At 48.2% G+C, this 22,451-nt stretch overlaps 1 protein-coding gene and 1 pseudogene across 1 annotated transcript; both read left to right on the forward strand.

Moving 5' to 3' along the window:
• Positions 1–1,195: 1,195 nt before the first annotated feature.
• Positions 1,196–2,604, forward strand: LOC147119721 (uncharacterized; annotated as a pseudogene).
• A 10,894-nt stretch (positions 2,605–13,498) lies between these two features.
• On the forward strand, positions 13,499–20,224 carry LOC147119722 (uncharacterized). Its single transcript, XM_085985239.1, has 2 exons — positions 13,499–13,588; positions 19,184–20,224. Coding segments are annotated over exons 1-2 (882 nt in total). The 5' UTR covers positions 13,499–13,586; the 3' UTR covers positions 20,064–20,224.
• Positions 20,225–22,451: the final 2,227 nt, after the last annotated feature.

The following is a 22,451-nucleotide window of genomic DNA, read 5'->3' on the forward strand; positions in this document are numbered from 1 at the left end:
CAGCGCATTGACACTGGAGAGAGGCTGTTTCAATATCCTGTGTGAGGAAAGAAATTCACCCCACCTGCTGAGACTTCAGTGAGTTCACATGTGATTGCAGGGGTTTGGATTCTGTTATTAATCACATCCAGGACTGAACCATGGCAGAGTGCCCGTGCACTTGGGTTCCTGTATGAATTACTGATGAATTCTCTATCAATGGGATCACAGAAACTCATTCTCCATTCACAAATCGGGGCTTTCAATGGTGGGCCATTCCCCAGCATGCCCCGCGGGGGAGAATGCCCGATTCACACTGGAGGAGCCCAGTGCGCAGGTGCAGTGCCCGCCTATATTTAGAGCATGCGCAGTGTCACTGTGATCAGAGGCAGGCGAGTGCAGGGAGCGGGCTGAGTTGGGGGGCGCGGTTTTTGGGCTGATTACGAATCAGCGGGGCGCAGGGAGGTAACGCACCCGGCGGGTGAGCTTCATAAATACATGGTATAGGCCTCAAGCCCCGAATGAGAGCCTACAGGTTCCGCGTTTGCAGTTTCGGTGTTTTTTCCCGGGAACAGGCCAAGGCTAAGGGTGGCCATCTTTGTAAAGGAACGCAGCGGCTTTGTTCTCCGCCATCTTGCTTCGAGAGGCCATCTTTGTAAAGGACCCAAGAATGGGCGGGACCTCGGAGTCCAAGTGAGTGTGGAACTGAACCCAGCCAGAGTCAGCACCTTCAGGGGAGGAGAGGGAGGTGAACCAGTGAGTGTAGAACTGAACCCAGCCATTGTCAGCACCTTCAGGGGAGGAGGGGAACCAGTGAGTGTATAACGGAACTCAGCCAGAGTCAGCACCTTCAGGGGAGGAGAGGGAGGGGAACCCGTGAGTGTATAACGGAACCCAGCCAGAGTCAGCACCTTCAGGGGAGGAGAGGGAGGGGAACCAGTGAGTGTATAACGGAACCCAGCCAGAGTCAGCACCTTCGGGGGAGGAGAACCAGTGAGTGTAGAACTGAACACAGCCAGTGATCATACTGAAAACTGGGAGCGAAGGACAAATTATCTTGAGACGTGCAATGTGTTTGGATTTTAGCACAGGGAGGAGGGACAATATGTGGGACAGGGATTTACAGCTTCGGAGGAAGAAGAGAGGAAAGAATGTTCCATAGAAACTAAAATTGTCTGTTCTGAATTTCTGTCCTATACTTAAAGTAATGAGTTTTGTAAACTCCTTTTACAGGGTATTAGAAGGGGAGGATTTGAAGATGGGAAACTCAAGCCAAACATTATGTCAAAATCTGACAAGTCACTCGTTTACTCAGGACCTGAATATCATCGGCCTTTGAATGTGGAAGGAGAAATGTTTGTCTGTTCTGTCTGTGGGAAAAGATTTCAAAGATCAGTGTGACTGGAAAAGCATCGAGACACACACCCGAGTGAGAGTGTTCCAGTGCACTGACTGTGGAAAGAGCTTTAACCAGTTACACAGTCTGAAAAGACATCGCACCATTCACAGCGGGGACAAACCGTACACGTGTTCTGCGTGTGACGAGGCTTCAACTGATCGTCCAACCTGGAAAGATACAAAGACACCCGCACCACGGAGAAACCGTGGAAATGTGGGGATTGTGGGAAGGGATTCAATTACCCATCTGAGCTGGAAATTCATCATTGCACTCACACTGGGGAGAGGCCGTTCACCTGCTCCGAGTGTGGGAAGGGATTCACTCGGTCATCCACCCTGCTGAAACACCAACGAGTTCACACTGGGGAGAGACCGTTCACCTGCTCCATGTGTGGGAAGGGATTCACTCAGTCATCCGACCTGCTGATACACCAGCAAGTTCACACTGGGGAAAGACCATTCACCTGCTCTGAATGTGGGAAGGGATTCCCTTTGTCATCCCACTTGCTGAAACACCAGCGAATTCACACTCGGGAGAGACTGTTCACCTGCTCTGAGTGTGGGAAGGGATTCCCTTCATTATCCAGCCTGCTGATACACCAGCGAGTTCACACTGGGGAGAGGAGATTCACCTGCACCATGTGTGGAAAGGAATTCAGTCAGTCATCCAACCTGCTGAAACATGAGCGAGGTCACACTGGGTAGAGAGCGTTCACCTGCTCCGTGTGTGTGAAGTGATTCACTCGGTCATCCGACCTGCTGATGCACCAGCGAATTCACACTGGGGAGAGACCATTCACCTGCTCCGTGTGTGGGAAGGGATTCATTCAGTCATCCACCCTGCTGACACACCAGCGAGTTCACACTGGGGAGAGGACGTTCACCTGCTCTGAGTGTGGGAAGGGATTCACTCGATCATCCGACTTGCTGATACACCACCGAGTTCACACTGGGGAGAGGCTGTTCACCTGCTCCCTGTGTGGGAAGGGATTCCCTTCCTCATCCAGGCTGCTGAAACACCAGCAAGTTCACACCAGGGAGAGGCCCTTCACCTGCTCCGTGTGTGGGAAGGGATTTACTGAGTCATTCCAGCTTGTAACCTACCAGCAACTTCACACAGTGGAGAGACTGTTGACTTGCTCTGTGTGGGAAGGGATTCACTGATTCATCCAGCCTGCTGAAACACCAGCAAGTTCACACTGGGGAGAGGCCGTTCACCTGGTCTGAGTGTGGGAAGGGCTTCACTCGGTCATCCAACCTGCTGAGACTTCAGCGAGTTCACAAGTGACTGCAGGGGTTGGATTCTGCTGTTATTGCTGCTATTAATTGCATCCCGGACTGAATCGTCTTCATTCTGACAGGTGGAGTTTCTTTCTGCTGATGTTAATAAACCCTATAACTGGGCTGGAGTTTAATATTGTGATATATCAAATCACACAGTGTCGATATTTGAAGTCTCCAAGATAAGAGGAGACGAATTGCTTAAGATAAAAAATCACGGGATTGGCGGTAATATTCTGGCATGGATAGAGGATTGGCTATCTAACAGAAGGCAGAGAGTTGGGATAAATGGTTCATTCTCAGACTGGCAATCAGTAACTAGTGGTGTTCCGCAGGGGTCAGTGCTGGGTCCCCAACTCTTTACAATCTATATTAACGATTTGGAGGAGGGGACCGAGTGTAACATATCAAACTTTGCAGATGATACTAAGATGGGGGGGAAAGTAGTGAGTGAGGAGGACATAAAAAACCTTCAAGGGGACATAGACAGGCTAAGTAAGTGGGCAGAGATTTGGCAGATGGAATACAATACTGGAAAGTGTGAGGTTATGCACTTCGGCAGGAAAAATCGTAGAGCAAGTTATTATCTTAATGGCAAGAAACTGGAAAGTACTGAAGTACAAAGGGATCTGGGGGTCCTGGTGCACGAAACTCAAAAGGTTAGTATGCAGGTGCAGCAAGTGATTAAGAAGGCCAATGGAATGTTGGCTTTCATTGCTAGGGGGATAGAATATAAAAATAGGGAGGTATTGCTTCAGTTGTACAAGGTATTGGTGAGACCGCACCTGGAATACTGCGTACAGTTTTGGTGTCCATACTTAAGAAAGGACATACTTGCTCTCGAGTCAGTACAAAGAAGGTTCACTCGGTTAATCCTGGGGATGAGGGGATGGACATATGAGGAGAGGTTGAGTAGATTGGGACTCTACTCATTGGAGTTCAGAAGAATGAGAGGCGATCTTATTGAAACATATAAGATTGTGAAGGGGTTGGATCGGGTGGATGCAGGGAAGATGTTCCCGATGATGGGTGAAACTAGAACTAGGGGGCATAGTCTTAGAATAAGGGGCTGCTCTTTCAAAACTGAGATGAGGAGGAACTACTTCACTCAGAGGGTGGTAGGTCCATGGAATATGCTGCCCCAAAAAGCTGTAGAAGCTACATCATTACATAAATTTAAAACAGAAATAGACAGTTTCCTAGAAGTAAAGGGAATTAAGGGTTACGGGGAGCGGGCAGGAATTTGGACATGAGTCTAGGTTCGGATCGGTCATGGCCCTGTGGGTAGCGGAGCGGGCCCAGGGGCCGTGTAGCCTGATCCTGCTCCTATTTCGTGTGTCTAATTCTGTTAGATTCAGGAGATGGTTCTGTGATAGTGGATTGGCGGTTAGGATCAGATCAGCCATGATCTTATTGAATGGCGGAGCGGGCTCGAGGGGCCGATTGGCCTACTCCTGCTCTTATTTCTTATGTTCTTATGAATTGATGTCCTGTTACTGACTGCTCCATTTTTGGGCCTTTTCTCCTTTCTAACTCGAGATTATTTCAGTTCTCATACCTTCGGTTACTCTCATGGACAAGTCCCAGCTCCCCATACCTTCCAGAGTGCCTCTCCTAGCCTTGGTATTCAGGGAAGGTCTTGGTAACATGCCCGGAATCACTAAACACAAAACCCAGTCTGTTAATCACTTTCAGCTACTGGACTTAGCATGTGTCCCACAGCATCTCTCTCACCTTCGATGTGTAAATAGAGCATCACACCTGCAAACCTGCTTTCAATTTAAATTTGAATCCACTCAGCAAGTGTATTTCAAAACAGACGAACAAGCAAACAGATCACATCAAATAATTGGCAAAGGTTTAGAGTCAACAAGATGAACAAGTGAGCACATCATGGCCCAATACCCCAGCTCTGTATTCACAGGAGAAAGTCTGTTATCTAACTCCTTGAGTGGACAGAATAGAGAAAGATCCCAACTCTAAGAACATCTAGAATCTGTTGTAAATATCTTTCAAATCCTGACTGGTCCAATCCGTCGGTTTCCTTTCAATTGAAGTGAATGGAAGATGAGAGGGGTGTTGGCATATGGACCTCGGTTAATTCAGCTTCTGAAAGGTGTTCATGTTTAGTTCATTCGATATCGGGGAAAATGTGGTTGGTATCATTAGAGAGAGAGAGATTTCACTGAGCAACAGCTGGTGTTTGCAACCAACTGGCCTTGGATATTTTCATCATAGAATGTTTCGATCAGAAATATGATGTTGGGATAAGAAAAGTCTGGAGACTAGTGGTTTGTGCTGCCCCAGGAAGGCCACAGTGTTTTTACCTGCTTCTAATGTTGTTGACGTGTGTTGAAGAAAATGCAGACTTGTGTCTCTGGACTGTGCAGTAGCCAGAGATGACCATATTAGGCAATGCCAGCTCCAGTTTGATAAGAGGTTGATGGCAGAGCAAGAGATCCAGCAGTTTTAAGAATTTATCTCCTGTTATCTGCAGACATCGAATGTCGCAGCGTGCTGACAAAATTGGACTTAAGACTTTAATCTATTGGGTTAAATTATTGGGATCGATTGTTATAGAATTGAATTGTTATAGAATGGAAAAGTAGTGAAGTTATGCTAAACTTGTATCGAACCTTGGTTAGACCACACTTGGAGCACTGCGTACAATTCTGGTCGCCATATTATAAAAAGGATATAGAGGCACTGGAGAGGGTGCAGAGAAGATTTACAAGGGTAATACCAGAAATGAGAGGGTATACCTATCAGGAAAGGATGGACAGGCTGGGTCTCTTTTCTCTTGAAAAAAGGCTGAGGGGTGACCTAATTTCATGAAAGGTCTTTAAAATTATGAAAGGTTTTGCTAGAGTAGATACAGAGAGAGTGTTTCCACTTGTGGGGAAGAGCATAACTAGAGGCCATCAATATAAGATAGTCACCAAGAAATCAAATAGGGAATTCAGGAGAAACTTCTTTACCCAGAGAGTGGTGAGAATGTGGAACTCGCTACCACAGGGAGTGGTTGAAGCGAATAGTATCGATACATTTAAGGGGAGGCTAGACAAGCATATGAGGGAGAAGGGAATAGAGGGTTATGCTGATCGAGTTAGATGGGGAAAGACGGGAGGAGGCTCGAGTGGAGCATAAACGCCGTCATGGACTGGTTGGGCCGAATGGTGTGTTTCTGTGCCGTATATCCTGTGTAATCCTATTTTCCAAGACACATTGCTCGAAGGGGAGGATAAATGACTCGCATCCAAACACAATTGTTACTTTTGTCTTCTTTGTAAAATCACAAAGTCTGGGCATAATTTGTTTGTGAAATTAAAATTGATGATATGGACTAGAAGTAATTGAATCAGGAAATGTATTATAGAATGATGTGCGTTTTGAAATTGTTAATTGAAATCAAAAGTGTTAAACATGAGCTTGAATCTGTCAACTAGATTATGTGAAGGGAGAGATTCGCAATTAATAGACAACATGGTCGGAGAATTAGTAAAGGATGTGTTAGTAAAGAATAGAAAACAGGAACCAAGGGATGAGGAAGATGGGGAACAGAAGGAGAATCTGATTAAATCGCAATGAACGGGAGAGCTGACAGGATCGCTGGGAATAGGAGCCTCGGCAAGGTTAGCAGGAGTAAACAGAATAGTTATAGAAAGTATGGGGGAACACGATGGGGTAATGAAGAGGCAATTAAACAGATTATTGTCAAACAATGAGGCTAACCAGAATCAAGGCCTTACTCGAGCCATCGTGTGCAGCCTCTGTGTGACATTTGTGATGAATGTGGTACAGAAGGGACTGGACAACATCGAGGGTAGAGTCATAGAGTTATACAGCACAGAAAGAGGCCCTTCGGCCCATCGTGTCCGCGCCGGCCATCAAGCCCTGTCTATTTTAATCACATTTTCCAGCACTTGGTCCGTAGCCTTGTATGCTATGGCGTTTCAAGTGCTCATCTAAATGCTTCTTGAATGTTGAGGGTTCCTGCCTCTACCACCCTTTCAGGCAGTGAGTTCCAGATTCCAACCACCCTCTGGGTGAAAAAGTTTTTCCTCAAATCCCCTCTAAACTTCCTGCCCCTTACCTTGAAACTATGCCCCCTGGTTATTGACCCCTCTACTAAGGGGAAAAGTTCCTTTCAATCTATCCTATCTATGCCCCTCATAATTTTGTACACCTCAATCAGGTCCCCCCTCAGCCATTTTTTGAGGATGTAACGTAGAATAGATAAGGGAGAACCAGTGGATGTGGTGTATTGGGACTTTCAGAAGGCTGACGATAAGGTCCCGCATAAGAGATTAGCGTGCAAAGTTAAAGCACATGGGATTGGGGGTAAGGTACTGACTTGGATAGAGAATTGGTTGGCAGACAGGAAGCAAAGAGCTGGAATAAACAGGTCTTTTTTCGAGTGGCAGGCAGTGACTAGTGGGGTACCGCAGGGATCGGTCCTTGGACCCCAGCTATTCACAATACATATTAATGATATAGACGAGGGAACTAGATGTAATATATCCAAGTTTGCAGACGACACAAAGCTGGGTGGGCGGTGTGCTGTGAGGAGGATGCAGAGAAACTCCAGTCTGATTTGGACAGGTTGGGTGATTGGGCAGATGTATGGCAGATGCAGTATAATGTGGATAAATGCGAGGTTATCCACTTTGGTGGCAAAAACAGGAAGGCAGATTATTATCTGAACGGCAATAGATTGGGAGAAGGGGAAGTGCAACGAGACCTGGGCGTCCTTGTGCACCAGTCGCTGAAGGTAAGCATGCAGGTGCAGCAGGCAGTTAAGAAGGCAAATGGTATGTTGGCCTTCATAGCGAGAGGATTCGAGTACAGGAGCAAGGATGTCTTGCTGCAGTTGTACAGGGCCTTGGTGAGACCACACCTTGAGTATTGTGTGCAGTTTTGGTCACCTTATCTGAGGAAGGATGTTCTTGCCATGGAGGGAGTGCAGCGAAGATTCACCAGGCTGATACCTGGGATGGCAGGAATGACGTATGATGAGAGATTGGGTCAATTAGGCTTATATTCACTAGAGTTTAGAAGAATGAGAGGGGATCTCATTGAAACTTATAAAATTCTAACAGGACTAGACAGACTAGATGCAGGAAGGATGTTCCTGATGGCGGGGTAGTCCAGAACCAGGGGTCACAGTCTAAGGATAAGGGGTAAGCCATTTATGACAGAGATGAGGAGGAATTTCTTCACCCAGTGGTGAATCTGTGGAATTCTCTACCACACAAGGCAGTTGAGGCCAATTCATTAAATATATTCAAGAAGGAGTTAGATATATTTCTAAAGGCTAAAAGGGATCAAGGGATATGGGGAGAAAGCAGGAACAGGGTACTGAATTTGGATGATCAGCCATGATCTCATTAAATAGCGGAACAGGCTCGAGGGGCCGAATGGCCTACTCCTGCTCCTATCTTCTATGTTTCTATACTCCCATGTGTTCATCAACACCTTCAATTCATCTGCCTTACTCGCAAGACTCCTTGCATTAAAATAAATGCCATCCAGCCTTGCCATACACCCTTGTGCCGTTACATATTTGCTCTGCTTTCCCGGCTGACTTGTTTTTTCCTCTATATTTGGCTGTGCATCACCCCCTACTATAGCTCCACTCCGTATCCCATCTCCCTGCCAAGTTAGTTCAAATCCCTTTGTTTATTCATGAAGAACAACAGAGAAAATTTGGGGCACCAAAACTAACACGTAGCAGGGTCACTTTAACTATTGCACGCTTTAGCTGCAAGAGCCTCGATTCAATCTTCCACCTGTTTTCCTGCTGAACCAGTTACTGCGTCTTCCCATCAGCCTCTCTGTCTCTTCCTCCACCATGTTCAAACATGTCCCACTTTTTTCCTTTTTTAATCTGCGCCATTTTTACCTACCAGGGGCCATGATTCTCAGTGGTTTGAAGGAACCAAGACATAGACTATGTTGTGATGCAGGAAATGGGAATGGTGTTTCTGGCCCCGAGGGAAGGGGATTTAAATGATGATATTAGACCAGTGGGATTGGTCTTGCCTTTGTTAAGGAAAAATGGCCAATCTGACAGTAGCACCTCCCCCACTCCCCCATTGTCCTGACTGATCTCCACTATCAGCATCTCCTAATTGGACAATGACCCTGAGCTACGAGCATTGAACTTTGATGGGACACCTGACACAGAACAAATGCGAACATTGGGCCAGAAATTGGTGAACGGGGCTTGCCGCGCGTGCAAGCCCCGTATATGCACTTACCCCGCGCTACTGCCGATCAGCTCCAGGGACGCCTGGACTTGGTGTTTGAAAAAGAAGAATCCCGGGCAGCGTATGACGTCACGCCGCCCAGGAGTGCAGCCAGCGCGAAGCCAGGAGCGTGCAGTGCAAGTGAGACACGCCCCTTGAGGTCTCAGTTTCACTGGACACGCCCCCAATGTTTCTGTCAAGCTGCTAAGCATTTTTACATGCAAAGCAGCAGTTTAAATAGGTTTTTGGAAGTTTTTTGAAGATTTTGGTAACTTTTATAAACTTTTTAAAATGTTTACATTATTTTGAGTAATCTGAAGTAGTTTTAAAGAGAAGTAAAGCAATTTAAAGACTTTTAAAAGCCCTAAAAGAATTTTTTAAATTCCATTTATTTATTTAGCAATGTCGTCGTCATACGTGTCTTCACACTGTTCCCTTTGGGGAACTGTATGAAGTGGTGGAAGGATTTATGGCCATGATTAACGCTCATTCCGTGACCGTAACCATCTTTGAACCAGCCATTATGGCGGTTAGTCCTATGGCGGGAGGGTTTTACGGGCTCCCACAAGCTATACAAGGAGGGGGGGCCACCCACACCCACGGACGCAAATATCCCACTGGATGTCAACCCAGAATTTAGAGCCGGAACTCCGACTCCACTTGCCGGGACTGTCTGGAGCGGGGTTCGAAACCCTACCCTGATCTGGCCCAGCGGCGGGGATCCTACCGCTATGACAAAGGCCCAATCCGATTAGCAACGTGAAATGGCAGCATAGGGCTCCAGTCACGGGGAGGGGAAAGGTGCAGGAAACGTATGGGTGTCACCTTTTGTGCGGAGTGGGCCTTTTGCGTAGCAGTAAGCATCCCCGCCGCTGGGCCAGAAGGAGTAGGGTTTTGAACCCCACTCCAGACAGTCCCGGCAAGTGGAGTCGGAGCTCCAACTTTAAATTCTGGGTGGACATCCAGCGGGATACTTGCGTCCGTGGGTGTTGGTGGCCCCCCCCCCCCTCAGATGGGTTGTGGGAGCCCGTAAAACCCTCCCGCCATAGGACTAACCACCCTAATGGCTGGTTCAAAGATGGTTACGGTCACGGAATGAGCGTTAATCACGGCCATAAATCCTTCCACCACTTCATACAGTTCCCCAAAGGGAACAGTGTGAGGATACGTACGATGTTGACCTCTTGCGCAATGCACCTCCTTGGACCCTCAGTCGCAGATGCGAGGGGGCAAGTCGTGCAATTGTTAAATTTTTCATTTTATTGACATGTAAAATGTTGGCCCAGTAATTCCCTTCCAAATGCGCGAGTACGGTCGGGGTACTTACGCATCTGGCCGGATGAAATGCCGGTTTTCAGCATGCACAGTGCATGTGGGGAAAACCGGCATTTCCTGTCCTCTGAACGAAGGGGTTCAGAGGCAGAACGCGTGCGACTGCACAGGCAGCGTGTGCGCAGTATAATTCGCCGCTTTCATTAATGCTTTCAGTGAGGTCAAGTCCTTACAACTTACACATGAAAAAAGCATGGGTACAGTTGCTCCAGAGGCTGCGGAGGAAGATATTTATTATCGTGGAGCTTCTGAAAGTATGTATGTCTGTATATATTCCTTTGCGTGTTATGTATATATTCCTTTACATATGTGTATGAATGTATTATTTAATTATGACTTTCAGAGAAAGTAACTTATTGGAAAATCATAATTAAAAACATACATTCATACACATTAGTAAAGGAATATAAAACATACATACATATACGTAAAGGAATATATGTGGACATACATACATAACTCATTCTCACATTCCATTCACACAGCCACAATTGCTCCTTCTACCTACCGTTCTGAAAATCCTTTTTAAAAAAAAAAAAATTTAAACTTTAAAACTTACTTAAAATTTCTTAAAATAACTTCCCTCCCTTTCCCAAACAAAAATATTGCATTTCAGAAGCTCCACGATAAAATATATCTTCCTCCGCAGCCAATGAACAACTTTACACTTGCTTTTTTCAAGTGTAACTTCTAAGGACTTACCCTCACTGAATCCATCATTGAAATCCACAAAGTTCACTGCGCAAGCGCTGCCTGTGCAGTCGCACGCGCTGTGAATAGACCTCGGGTCTGGAAATGCCGGCGTTCCCCGCATGCGCTGTTCCTGCTGAACGCCGGCATTTCCAACGGCCAGATGCGTGAGTACCCCGACCGTACTCACGCTTCTGGCCGCGAATTTCTGGCCCAATGTGTCATATTAGATCAGGTGATAAAGGAAGTATTTGAAACAATTACCTCGATTAAAGAAATAGTGCAAGGTATGTCAGTAACAAGAGATTAAACCAACGAGACCATCAAAATCAGCAATGACAATTACAAACAGTTCGAGAGACTGGTCCTGGCTCACATCAAAGCCAGTGTTCCTGCCTCCCTTGACCAACACCAGTTTGCCTATCGTGCAAACAGATCAACGGAGGATGCAATCACAACTGCTCTACACTCGGCACTGAATCACCTAGATGGTAAGGAGACCTACATCAGAATGCTGTTTATAGACTACAGCTCAGCATTCAACACTATCGTCCCCAACAAGCTGGCCACCAAACTCCAAACTCTTGGCCTGAACACTTCCCTCTGCAACTGGACCCTGGACTTCCTAACAAACAGACCCCAGTCTGTCAAATTAGGTAACCACACCTCCCCCCCCCCCGCCGACCCGGAACACGGGGGCCCCACAGGATGTGTGCTGAGCCCCCTCCTCTACTCCCTCTTCCCCCACGACTGTGTGGCTGTTCATGGTTCCAACACCATCATCAAGTTTGCGGATGACACCACGGTAGTAGGCCAGATCACCAACAACGATGAGTCAGCCTACAGGGAGGAGGCCCAGCATCTCGGGAAGTGGTGCGCCGATAACAACCTGGCCCTTAACACCAAGAAAACAAAAGAAATCATTGTGGACTTCAGGAAGTCCAAAGGCGGAAGTCACACCCCCATCCACATCAATGGGGCTGTGGTGGAAAGGGTGGACAGCTTTAAGTTCCTCGGAGTCCACATCACGGAAGACCTCTCCTGGTCCCTCAACACCTCCTCTCTGGTGAAGAAGGCCCAGCAGCGCCTATATTTCTTAAGGAGGCTGAAGGGATGTAACCTGTCACCCCTGATCCTCTCTAACTTTTACCGCTGCACTATAGAGAGCATCCTGACAAACTGTATCACAGTATGGTATGGCAGCTGTAGCTACTATGACCGGAAAGCCCTGCAGCGGGTAGTCAAAACTGCCCAACGCATTACCGGCACCCGGCTACCGACCATAGAGCACATATACCAGAAACGTTGTCTACGGAGGTCACGGTCCATCTTCAAAGACCCTACCCACCCCAGCCACAGTCTGTTCGCCCTCCTGCCATCTGGGAGACGCTACAGATGCATTCGCACCCGTACGACCAGATTTAGGAACAGCTTCTTTCCCAGGGCTGTCATCCTACTGAACTCCACAAATAAACTCTAAAGCCTGCACATCTGCCAATGCACTTTATTATGGTCATATTTATGTTAATATACTACAAGCCAAATGTATGTTGAATGTTTAAATGTCTTAATCCAAATGTACACTCTCGGGAGCCGCAAGCCTACATTTCGTTGTACTGCACTTGTGCACTAACAATGACAATAAAAGTTGATTTGATTTTTTTGAACATTTCAAAGGCTATCACATGCAGTAGGTGTGGAGGAGATTTTTATTCAATTAAATTGGATCCAAAAAGGGATAAATGATACAGAAAATAACAGATTTCAAACCTTATGCAAGATAGTCCTCTCTAGGGTGGTTCAAAGGAATTTCAGATGAGTGTACTCTTCTGGGTGCACACTACACCAAATAAACTGTAACTAAACTTAAAACATTAAAGAAAACTTAATAAATTAAATTGAAATTTGGTTGTCGGGGGTGATGATGCACTCCAGTCCCCGTGGTGCCCACTGGTCGCGGAAGGCCTCAAGCGTGCCGGCGGACACCGCCTGCTCCATCTCCAGGGCCACCCAGGTGCAAACATGGCCGCGGAAGAGGGGGAGGCAATCGAGCCGAACGACCCCCTAAACCGCCTGCTGCCTGGACCAATTAATGGCCACTTTGGCCAGATCTTCAGATGAGTGTAAAGTGAGACACTGCAGTTCAGTCCATGACACCCACAAGCCATGTACTCAAACTGAACAAGCTTTGGGATAGATGTGGTAGAAGGCGAACTAGGTGAGAAGTGATATAAGTTAGAGTAAGAAAGGGCGCAAAAATGAAAAAGTCAGTAACAGAACATAACAGAAGATTCGTCTCCTCTGATCATGGAGAAATCAAATATTCGACACTGTGTGTTTGAAACAAAGCTATTTATTCAATATTTATACAGAATATTAATCTCCAGCCCAGGTATAGGGGTTACTAAGATCAACAGAAACACACTCCAACTGCCAGAATGAACATGGTTCAGTGCTCAATGCAATCCCAGTAAATCCTGTTCTATTCACGAATGTGGCCTTTCAATGGCGGGGATATTACCCAGCATTCACCGCGGAGGAGAATGTGCTGCAACCAGACTACAGGAGCCAGTGCGCAGGCGCGGAACGACCTGGCATTTAAGCATGCGCGGTGCGTGTAACAGCGGAGGCACATGTTAAAGACGGGCTCCATCCAGGATGTAAGAGACGAGCGGGCGGATATGAGCTATGGTTCGGGGGGGGGAGACTTCATAAACAAATCCCCATGTACAGTCCCAGGGCTGGAATCCCCATGTACAGTCCCAGGGTTAGAATCCCCATGTGCAGTCCCAGGGTTGGAATCCCCTTGTACAGTCCCAGGGTTGGAATCCCCATGTACAGTCCAAGGGTTGAAATCCCCATGTACAGTCCCAGGGTTGGAATCCCCATGTGCAGTCCCAGGGTTGGAATCCCCATGTACAGTCCCTGGGTTGGAATCCCCATGTACAGTCCCAGAGTTGGAATCCCCATGTACAGTCCAAGGTTTGGAATCTCCATGTACAGTCCCACAGTTGGAATCCCCATGTACAGTCCCAGGGCTGGAATCCCCATGTCCAGTCCCAGGGCTGGAATCCCATGTCCAGTCCCATGTTAGGAATCCCCATGTACAGTCCCAGGGTTAGAATCCCCATGTACAGTCCCTGGGTTAGAATCCCCATGTACAGTCCCAGGGTTAGAATCCCCATGTACATTCGCAATGTTAGAATCACCATGTACAATCAAAGACTTGGAATCGCCATGTACATTCCCAATGTTAGAATCATCATGTGCAGCCCCAGGGTTGGAATGCCCATGTACACTCCCAGGGTTGGAATCCCCATGTACAGTCCCAGGGCTGGAATCCCCATGTACAATCCCAGGGCTGGAATCTCCATGTACAGTCCCAGGGTTAGAATCCCCGTGTACAGTCCCAGGGTTAGAATCCCCATGTACATTCCCAATGTTAGAATCACCATGTACAATCCCAGGGCTGGAATCCCTATGTAGAGTCCCAGGGTTAGAATCCCCATTTACAATCCCAGGATAGGAATCCCCATGTACAGTCCCAGGGCTGGAATCCCCATGTCCAGTCCCAGGGCTGGAATCCCCATGTACAGTCCCAGGGTTAGAATCCCCATGTACAGTCCCAGGGTTAGAATCCCCATGTACAGTCCCAGGGTTAGAATCCCCATGTACAGTCCCAGGGTTGGAATCCCCATGTACAGTCCCAGGTTTAGAATCCCCATGTAGAGTCCCAGGGGTAGAATCCCCATCTACAGTCCCAGGGTTGGAATCCCCATATACATTCCCAGGTTTAGAATCCCCATGTAGAGTCCCAGGGGTAGAATCCCCATGTACAGTCCCAGGGTTGGAATCCCCATGTACAGTCCCAGGGTTGGAATCCCCATGTGCAGTCCCAGGGTTGGAATCCCCATGTACAGTCCCAGATTTGGAATCCCCATGTACAGCCCAAGGTTTGGAATCTCCATGTACAGTCCCACAGTTGGAATCCCCATGTACAGTCCCAGGGCTGGAATCCCTATGTCCAGTCCCAGGGCTGGAATCCCCATGTCCAGTCCCATGTTAGGAATCCCCATGTACATTCCCAGGTTTAGAATCCCCATGTAGAGTCCCAGGGGTAGAATCCCAATGTGCAGCGCAGGGTTAGAATCCCCATGTACAACCCCAGGGCTGGAATCCCCACGTACAGTCCCTAGGCTGGAATCCCCATGTACAATCCCAGGGTTGGAATCCCCATGTACAGTCCCAGGGTTAGAATCCCCATGTAGTGTCCCAGGGTTTGAATCCCGATGCACAGTCCCACGGTTGGAATCACCATGTACAGTCCCAGGGTTAGAATCCCCATGTACAGTCCCAAGGTTGGAATCCCCATGTACAGTCTCAGGGTTGGAATCCCCATGTACAGCCACAGGGTAAGAATCCCCATGTACAGTCCCAGGGTTGGAATCCCCATGTACAGACCCAGGGCTGGAATCCCCATGTACAGTCCCAGGGCTGGAATCCCCATGCACAGTCACAGGATTGGAATCCCCATGTGCAGTCCTAGGGTTGGAATCCCCATTAACAGTCCCAGGGTTGGAAAAGCCATGTACAGTCCCAGGGTTGGAATCCCCATGCACCATCCCAGGGTTGGAATCCCCATTTGCAGTCCCAGGGTTGGAATCCACATGTACAATCCCAGAGTTGCAATCCCCATTGTCAGTCCCATGGTTAGAAACCACATGTACAGTCCCAGGGTCGGAATCCCCATTTGCAGTCCCAGGGTTGGAATCCCCATGTACAATCCCAGGGTTGGAATCCCCATGTACAGTCCCAGGGTTGGGATCCCCATGTACGGTCAAGGTTTGGAATCCGCATGAACAGTCCCAGGGTTGGAATCCCCATATAGAGTCCCAGGGTTGGAATCGCCATGTACATTCCCAATGTTAGAATCATCATGTGCAGCCCCAGGGTTGGAATCCCCATGTACACTCCCAGGGTTGGAATCCCCATGTACAGTCCCAGGGTTAGAATCCCCATGTACATTCCCAGGTTTAGAATCCCCATGTACAGTCCCAGGGTTAGAATCCCCATGTACAGTCCCAGGGCTGGAATCCCCATGTACAGTCCCAGGGCTGGAATCCCCATGTCCAGTCCCAGGGCTGGAATCCCCATGTACAGTCCCAGGGTTGGAATCCCCATGTACAGTCCCAGGGTTGGAATCCCCATGTGCAGTCCCAGGGTTGGAATCCCCATGTACAGTCCCTGGGTTGGAATCCCCATGTACAGTCCCAGAGTTGGAATCCCCATGTACAGTCCAAGATTTGGAATCTCCATGTACAGTCCCACAGTTGGAATCCCCATGTACAGTCCCAGGGCTGGAATCCCCATGTCCAGTCCCAGGTCTGGAATCCCCATGTCCAGTCCCATGTTAGGAATCCCCATGTACAGTCCCAGGGTTAGAATCCCCATGTACAGTCCCTGGGTTAGAATCCCCATGTACATTCCCAGGGTTAGAATCCCCATGTACATTCCCAATGTTAGAATCACCATGTACAACCAAAGAGTTGGAATCGCCATGTACATTCCCAATGTTAGAATCATCATGTGCAGCCACAGGGTTGGAATCCCCATGTACATTCCCAGGGTTGGAATCCCCATGTACAGTCCCAGGGTTAGAATCCCCGTGTACAGTCCCAGGGTTAGAATCCCCATGTACATTCCCAATGTTAGAATCACCATGTACAATCCCAGGGCTGGAATCCCTATGTAGAGTCCCAGGGTTAGAATCCCCATTTACAGTCCCAGGATAGGAATCCCCATGTACAGTCCCAGGGCCAGAATCCCCATGTCCAGTCCCAGGGCTGGAATCCCCATGTACAGTCCCAGGGTTAGAATCCCCATGTACAGTCCCAGGGTTAGAACCCCCATGTACAGTCCCAGGGTTAGAATCCCCATGTACAGTCCCAGAGTTGGAATCCCCATGTACAGTCCCAGGGTTAGAATCCCCATGTACATTCCCAGGTTTAGAATCCCCATGTAGAGTCCCAGGGGTAGAATCCCCATGTGCAGCGCAGGGTTAGAATCCCCATGTACATTCCCAGGATTGGAATCCCCATGTACAGTCCCAGGGCTGGAATCCCCATGTACAGTCCCAGGGTTAGAATCCCCATGTACAACCCCAGGGCTGGAATCCCCACGTACAGTCCCTAGGCTGGAATCCCCATGTACAATCCCAGGGTTGGAATCCCCATGTACAGTCCCAGGGTTCGAATCCCCATGTAGTGTCCCAGGGTTAGAATCCCGATGTACAGTCCCAGGGTTGGAATCCCCATGTACAGTTCCAGGGTTGGAATCCCCATGCACAGTCCCAGGGTTGGAATCCCCATGTACGGTCCCAGGGTTGGAATCCCCATGCACAGTCCCAGGGTTGGAATCCCCATGTACAGTTCCAGGGTTGGAATCCCCATGTACAGTCCCACGGTTGGAATCACCATGTACAGTCCCAGGGTTAGAATCCCCATGTACAGCCCCAAGGTTGGAATCCCCATTTACAGTCTCAGGGTTGGAATCCCCATGTACAGCCACAGGGTAAGAATCCCCATGTACAGTCCCAGGGTTGGAATCACCATGTACAGTCCCAGGGCTGGAATCCCCATGTACAGTCCCAGGGCTGGAATCCCCATGTGCAGTCCTAGGGTTGGAATCCCCATTAACAGTCCCAGGGTTGGAAAAGCCATGTACAGTCCCAGGGTTGGAATCCCCATGTACAGTCCCAGGGTTGGGATCCCCATGTACGGTCAAGGTTTGGAATCCGCATGAACAGTCCCAGGGTTGGAATCCCCATGTACATTCCTAGGGTTAGAATCCCCATGTACAGTCCCAGGGCTGGAATCCCCATGTACAGTCCCAGGGCTGGAATCCCCATGTACGGTCAAGGTTTGGAATCCCCATGTACAGTCCCAGGGTTGGAATCCCCATGTACAGTCCCAGGGTTGGAATCCCCATGTACAGTCCCAGGGTTGGAATCCCCATGTACATTCCTAGGGTTAGAATCCCCATGTACAGTCCCAGGGTTGGAATCCCCATGTACAGTCCCAGGGTTGGAATCCCCATGTACAGTCCCAGGGTTGGAATCCCCATGTACATTCCTAGGGTTAGAATCCCCATGTACAGTCCCAGGGTTGGAATCCCCATGTACAGTCCCAGGGTTGGAATCCCTCAGCAACACCGAGTGCGGTTCTCAGGCCCCGAGTCAGAGCCGGTGGACGTGCGGCCAGGACCCCGGCACCATTAACCCCAGGGTGCAGCGCCTCCCCCAGACAAGAAACACAACAACTTGCATTTATACAGCAGAGGGAGCAATTCAGAGCCAGTTAGCATCAGGGTGGGCGGTGGATGTGGAACTCGGTCCCTGGCTTCCTGTGTAGGGCTTTCTTGTTGTATCAGTTTGTACTGGAGTGGAGAGGGGGGAGAAGCTGCTGGGTTTAACCCCCAGTACTTCTGAGCCCAGTGGGACCCAACAATTTCCAATGTGGGACTGTGAAGGGAAGTGGATTCTAGGGGAGATTAAGTTGCTAAACAGAAACTGTCTGTACAGTGTAAAAGATGATCATCTTAGGAACAAAGATTTCTGTAGAGGCTTTCAATCCATTTTATATATACAGATTTTTAAAATTCATTCCATGTGGGTATCTCTAGCAAGGCCATCTTATATTGTCAGTCCCCAGTTGCCCATTGATAAGGTGACGCTGGGCCTTCTTCTTGAACCTCTGCAGTCCGTGTGGTGAAGGTACTCAGAATGCTGTTTGGTGAGGAGTTCCAGGATTTTCACCCAGCGACGATGTAGGAACGGCGATATATGCCCAAGTCAGGATAGTGTGTGACTTGGAGGTGATGGTGTTCCCATGCACCTGCTGCCCTTGTCTTTCTAGGTGGTGGAGGTCACATGTTTGGGAGGTGCTGTCAAAGTACTAGTCAAGTTGCAGATGTATAAAGTCACTCCTTCACCCCTCCCCCTCCCACCTCACTCTCTCTCCTCCCAAAGAGGCCAGAGTCTTGTGTAGGCCCAGACTGGGTGGCAGGTTTCCTTCCCTGAAGGACATTTGTGAAGCAGTTGGGTTTTTACGACAATCCGGCAGCTTCCATGGTCACTTTTTTCTAGTGCCGGCCCCACAAATTTCCAGGTTCATTCAGCTCAATTTCACAACCTGTCTTTGTGTTTTTGTGGGTTCTCTCTCACCCTCCCTTGTTCCTGTTTTAAATTAATTTTACAGGGTGTTAGAAGGGGAGGATTTGCAGACGGGAAGCTCAAACCAAACATCACTTCAGGATCTGACAGAGTCGCTCGATCCATCAGGACCTTTGAACATGGAAGCAGAAAGCAGCGTTCAGAGCGGGGAGAAACTGTACAAGTGTTCTGTGTGTGGACGAGGCTTCAACCGATCGTCTGGCCTGTCGAGACACAAGCGCAGTCACACCGGGAAGAGGCCATTCACCTGCTCCGAGTGTGGGAAGGGAATCACTAATTCATCAAACCCGCTGACACACCAGCGAGTTCACACTGGGGAGAGGCCGTTCACCTGCTCCGATTGTGGGAAGGGATTCACTTCATCATCCAGCCTGCTGACACACCAGCGAGTTCACACTGATGACAGACCTTTTAAATGTTCTGACCGCGAGAAGAGATTTAAAAGCAAACAGCACCTGCTGACACACCAGCGAGTTCACAGCGGGGAGAGGCCGTTCCCCTGCTCTGAGTGTGGGAAGAGATTCAGGTGTTCATCCGACCTTCTGACACACCAGCGAGTTCACACTCGGGAGAGGCCTTTCACCTGCTCTGATTGTGGGAAGGGATTCACTCAGTCATCCCACCTGTTGCCACACCAGCGAGTTCACACTGATGATAGACCTCTTAAATGTTCTGACTGTGAGAAGAGATTTAAAAGCAAAAAGTATCTGCTGACATGCCAGCGAGTTCACACTGGGGAGAGGCGGTTCACCTGCTCTGAGTGTGAGAAGGGAGTCACTCAGGCTTCCCACCTGCTGACACACCAGCGAGTTCACACTGGGGAGAGGCGGTTCACCTGCTCGGAGTGTGAGAAGGGAGTCACTCAGGCTTCCCACCTGCTGACACACCAGCGAGTTCACAAGTGACTGCAGAGGTTGGATTCTGCTGTTGTTGCTGCTGTTAATCACATCCTGGACTGAATCATGTTCATTCTGACAGCTGGAGTTTGTTTCTGCTGATGTTAATAACCCCTGTAACTGGGCTGGAGTTTAATATTCTGGATATATATCAAATAAATCAGCTTTGCTTTAAACACATTGTTGTGGATTTTTGTCATTCCCATGAGTGTTTAGCATCACCTGGCTGGAGCTCAGAAAGGACAATCTGGGGGAGGATCTTACGGCGGGAACAGAACTACAGCCTGGACACAGTCCGTCAGGGCCACACTGAGAGGGGCAAATGGCACTTTGGTCTTTCTCGCCTCTCTTCACTGACAGCAATGTCCCCGTGCAGGATAATCTTGACGCCTGTAAGGAACGTGTCCCAGCCGCACTCTTACATGGGTCAGAGCTCCTGGGCACAGAACAGAAGGCTCCTTTACAACTGTGTTTAGAGTCAGGAAGAACAACAGTGAATGCTGGAAACGTGCTGTCAAATCAGAAATTGGTGTCAAACTGCGATCTGTTCCTGCCTGAAAGTGAGAATGTACCTCAACTGTACCTGAACTATTTCCTCTTTAAAGGCAGCCCATTGTTCCATTACAGTTTTGCTGCTAATCTTTGATTCCAGTTTACCTGGTAAAGTTTCCAGTCTAAAAATGACTGGTAATTATTCTATGAAGGTTTAACGTGTTCATAGAATGGTTACAGCACAGAAGGAGGCCATTCGGCCAGTCAAGCCCGTGCTGGCTCTCTGCAAGAGCACTTCAGCTAGTCCCACTCCCCCACCCTTCCCTTGTACCCTTGCAAATTTTTGTCCTTCAAGTACTCATCCAATTCCCTTTTGAAAGCCACGATTGAATCTGCCTCCACCACTCTTTCAGGCAGTGCATTCCCGATCCTAACCACTCCCTGCGTAAAAAGTTTTTCCCCATGTCACCTTTGGTTCTTCTGCCTTAAATCTGTCTCCTCTGGTTCTTGACCCTTCCGCCAATGGGAACAGTTTCTGTCTATCTACTCTGTCCAGACAACCATGATTTTGAACACCTCTATCAAATCTCCTCTTAGCCTTCTCTGCTCCAAGGAGAACAACCCCAGCTTCTCCAGTCTATCAAGGTAACTGAAGTCCCTCATCCTTGGAATCATTCTCGTAAATCTTTTCTGCACCTTCTCTAAGGCCTTCACATCCTCCCTGGTGTGGTGCCCAGAATTGGACACGGTACTCCAGTTAGGGCCGAACCAGTGTTTCATCATCATTTCCACACTTTTGTACTTTATACCTCTATTTATTAAGTCCAGGGTCCCGTAAGCCTTTTTAGCTGCTTTCTCAACCTGCCCTCCCACCTTCAAGGATTTGTGCACACATACCTCTCTGTTTGTGCACCCACTTTAGGATTGTACCATTTAGTTTACATGTCCTCTCCTCATAGTTTGCACCATAATGTATCACTTCACACTTTTCTGCGTTAAATTTCATCTGCCACGTGTCCGCCCATTTCACCAGCCTGTCTCTGTCTTCCTGAAGTCTATCACTCTCCTCCTCACTGTTCACTATACTTCCAAGTTTTGTGTCATCTGCAAATGTTGAAATTGTGCTCTGTACACCCATGTCCAAATTGTTAATATATATCAAGAAAAGCAGTGGTCCTAGAACCGACCCCTGGGGAACACCACTTTATACCTTCCTCCAGTCCGAAAAACAACCGTTCACCACTACTCTCTGTTTCCTGTCACTTAGCCAGTTTCCTATCCATGCTGCCACTGTTCCTTTTATTCCATGGGCTTCAACTTTGCTGGCAAGCTTATTATGTGGCACTTTATCAAACGTCTTTTGGAAGTCCATGTTCACTACGTCAACCGCATTGCCCTCATCAACTCTTTCTGTTACCTCATCAAACAACTCAAACAAGTTAGTTAAACACGATTTGCCTTTGACAAATGCATGCTGGCTTTCCTTAATTAATCCACACTTGTCCAAGTGACTGTTAATTTTGTCCCGGATTATCATTTCGAAAAGATTCCCCACCATCGATGTTAAACTGACTGGCCTGTATTTGCTGGGTTTATCCTTACACCTTTTTTTGAACAAGGATGCAACATTTGCAATTCTCCAGTACTCTGGCACCACCCCCGTATCCAAGGAGGATTGGAAGATTGTGGCCAGTACCTCTGCAATTTTCACCCTTACCTTCTTCAGCATCCTGGGATGCATCCCATCTGGTCCTGGTGACTTATCTACTTTTAAGTACAGCCAGCCTTTCTAGTACCTCCTCTTTATCGATTTTTCTCCCATCCAGTATCTCAACTACCTCCTCTTTCACTGTGACTTTGGCAGCATCTTCTTCCTTGGCAAAGACAGATGCAAAGTACTCATTT

This window comes from Somniosus microcephalus, chromosome 4 (genome assembly GCF_052327205.1).
Source record: "Somniosus microcephalus isolate GS21.2 chromosome 4, FLI_Smic_1.0, whole genome shotgun sequence".
In the NCBI taxonomy this organism is placed as follows: Eukaryota; Metazoa; Chordata; class Chondrichthyes; order Squaliformes; family Somniosidae; genus Somniosus; species Somniosus microcephalus.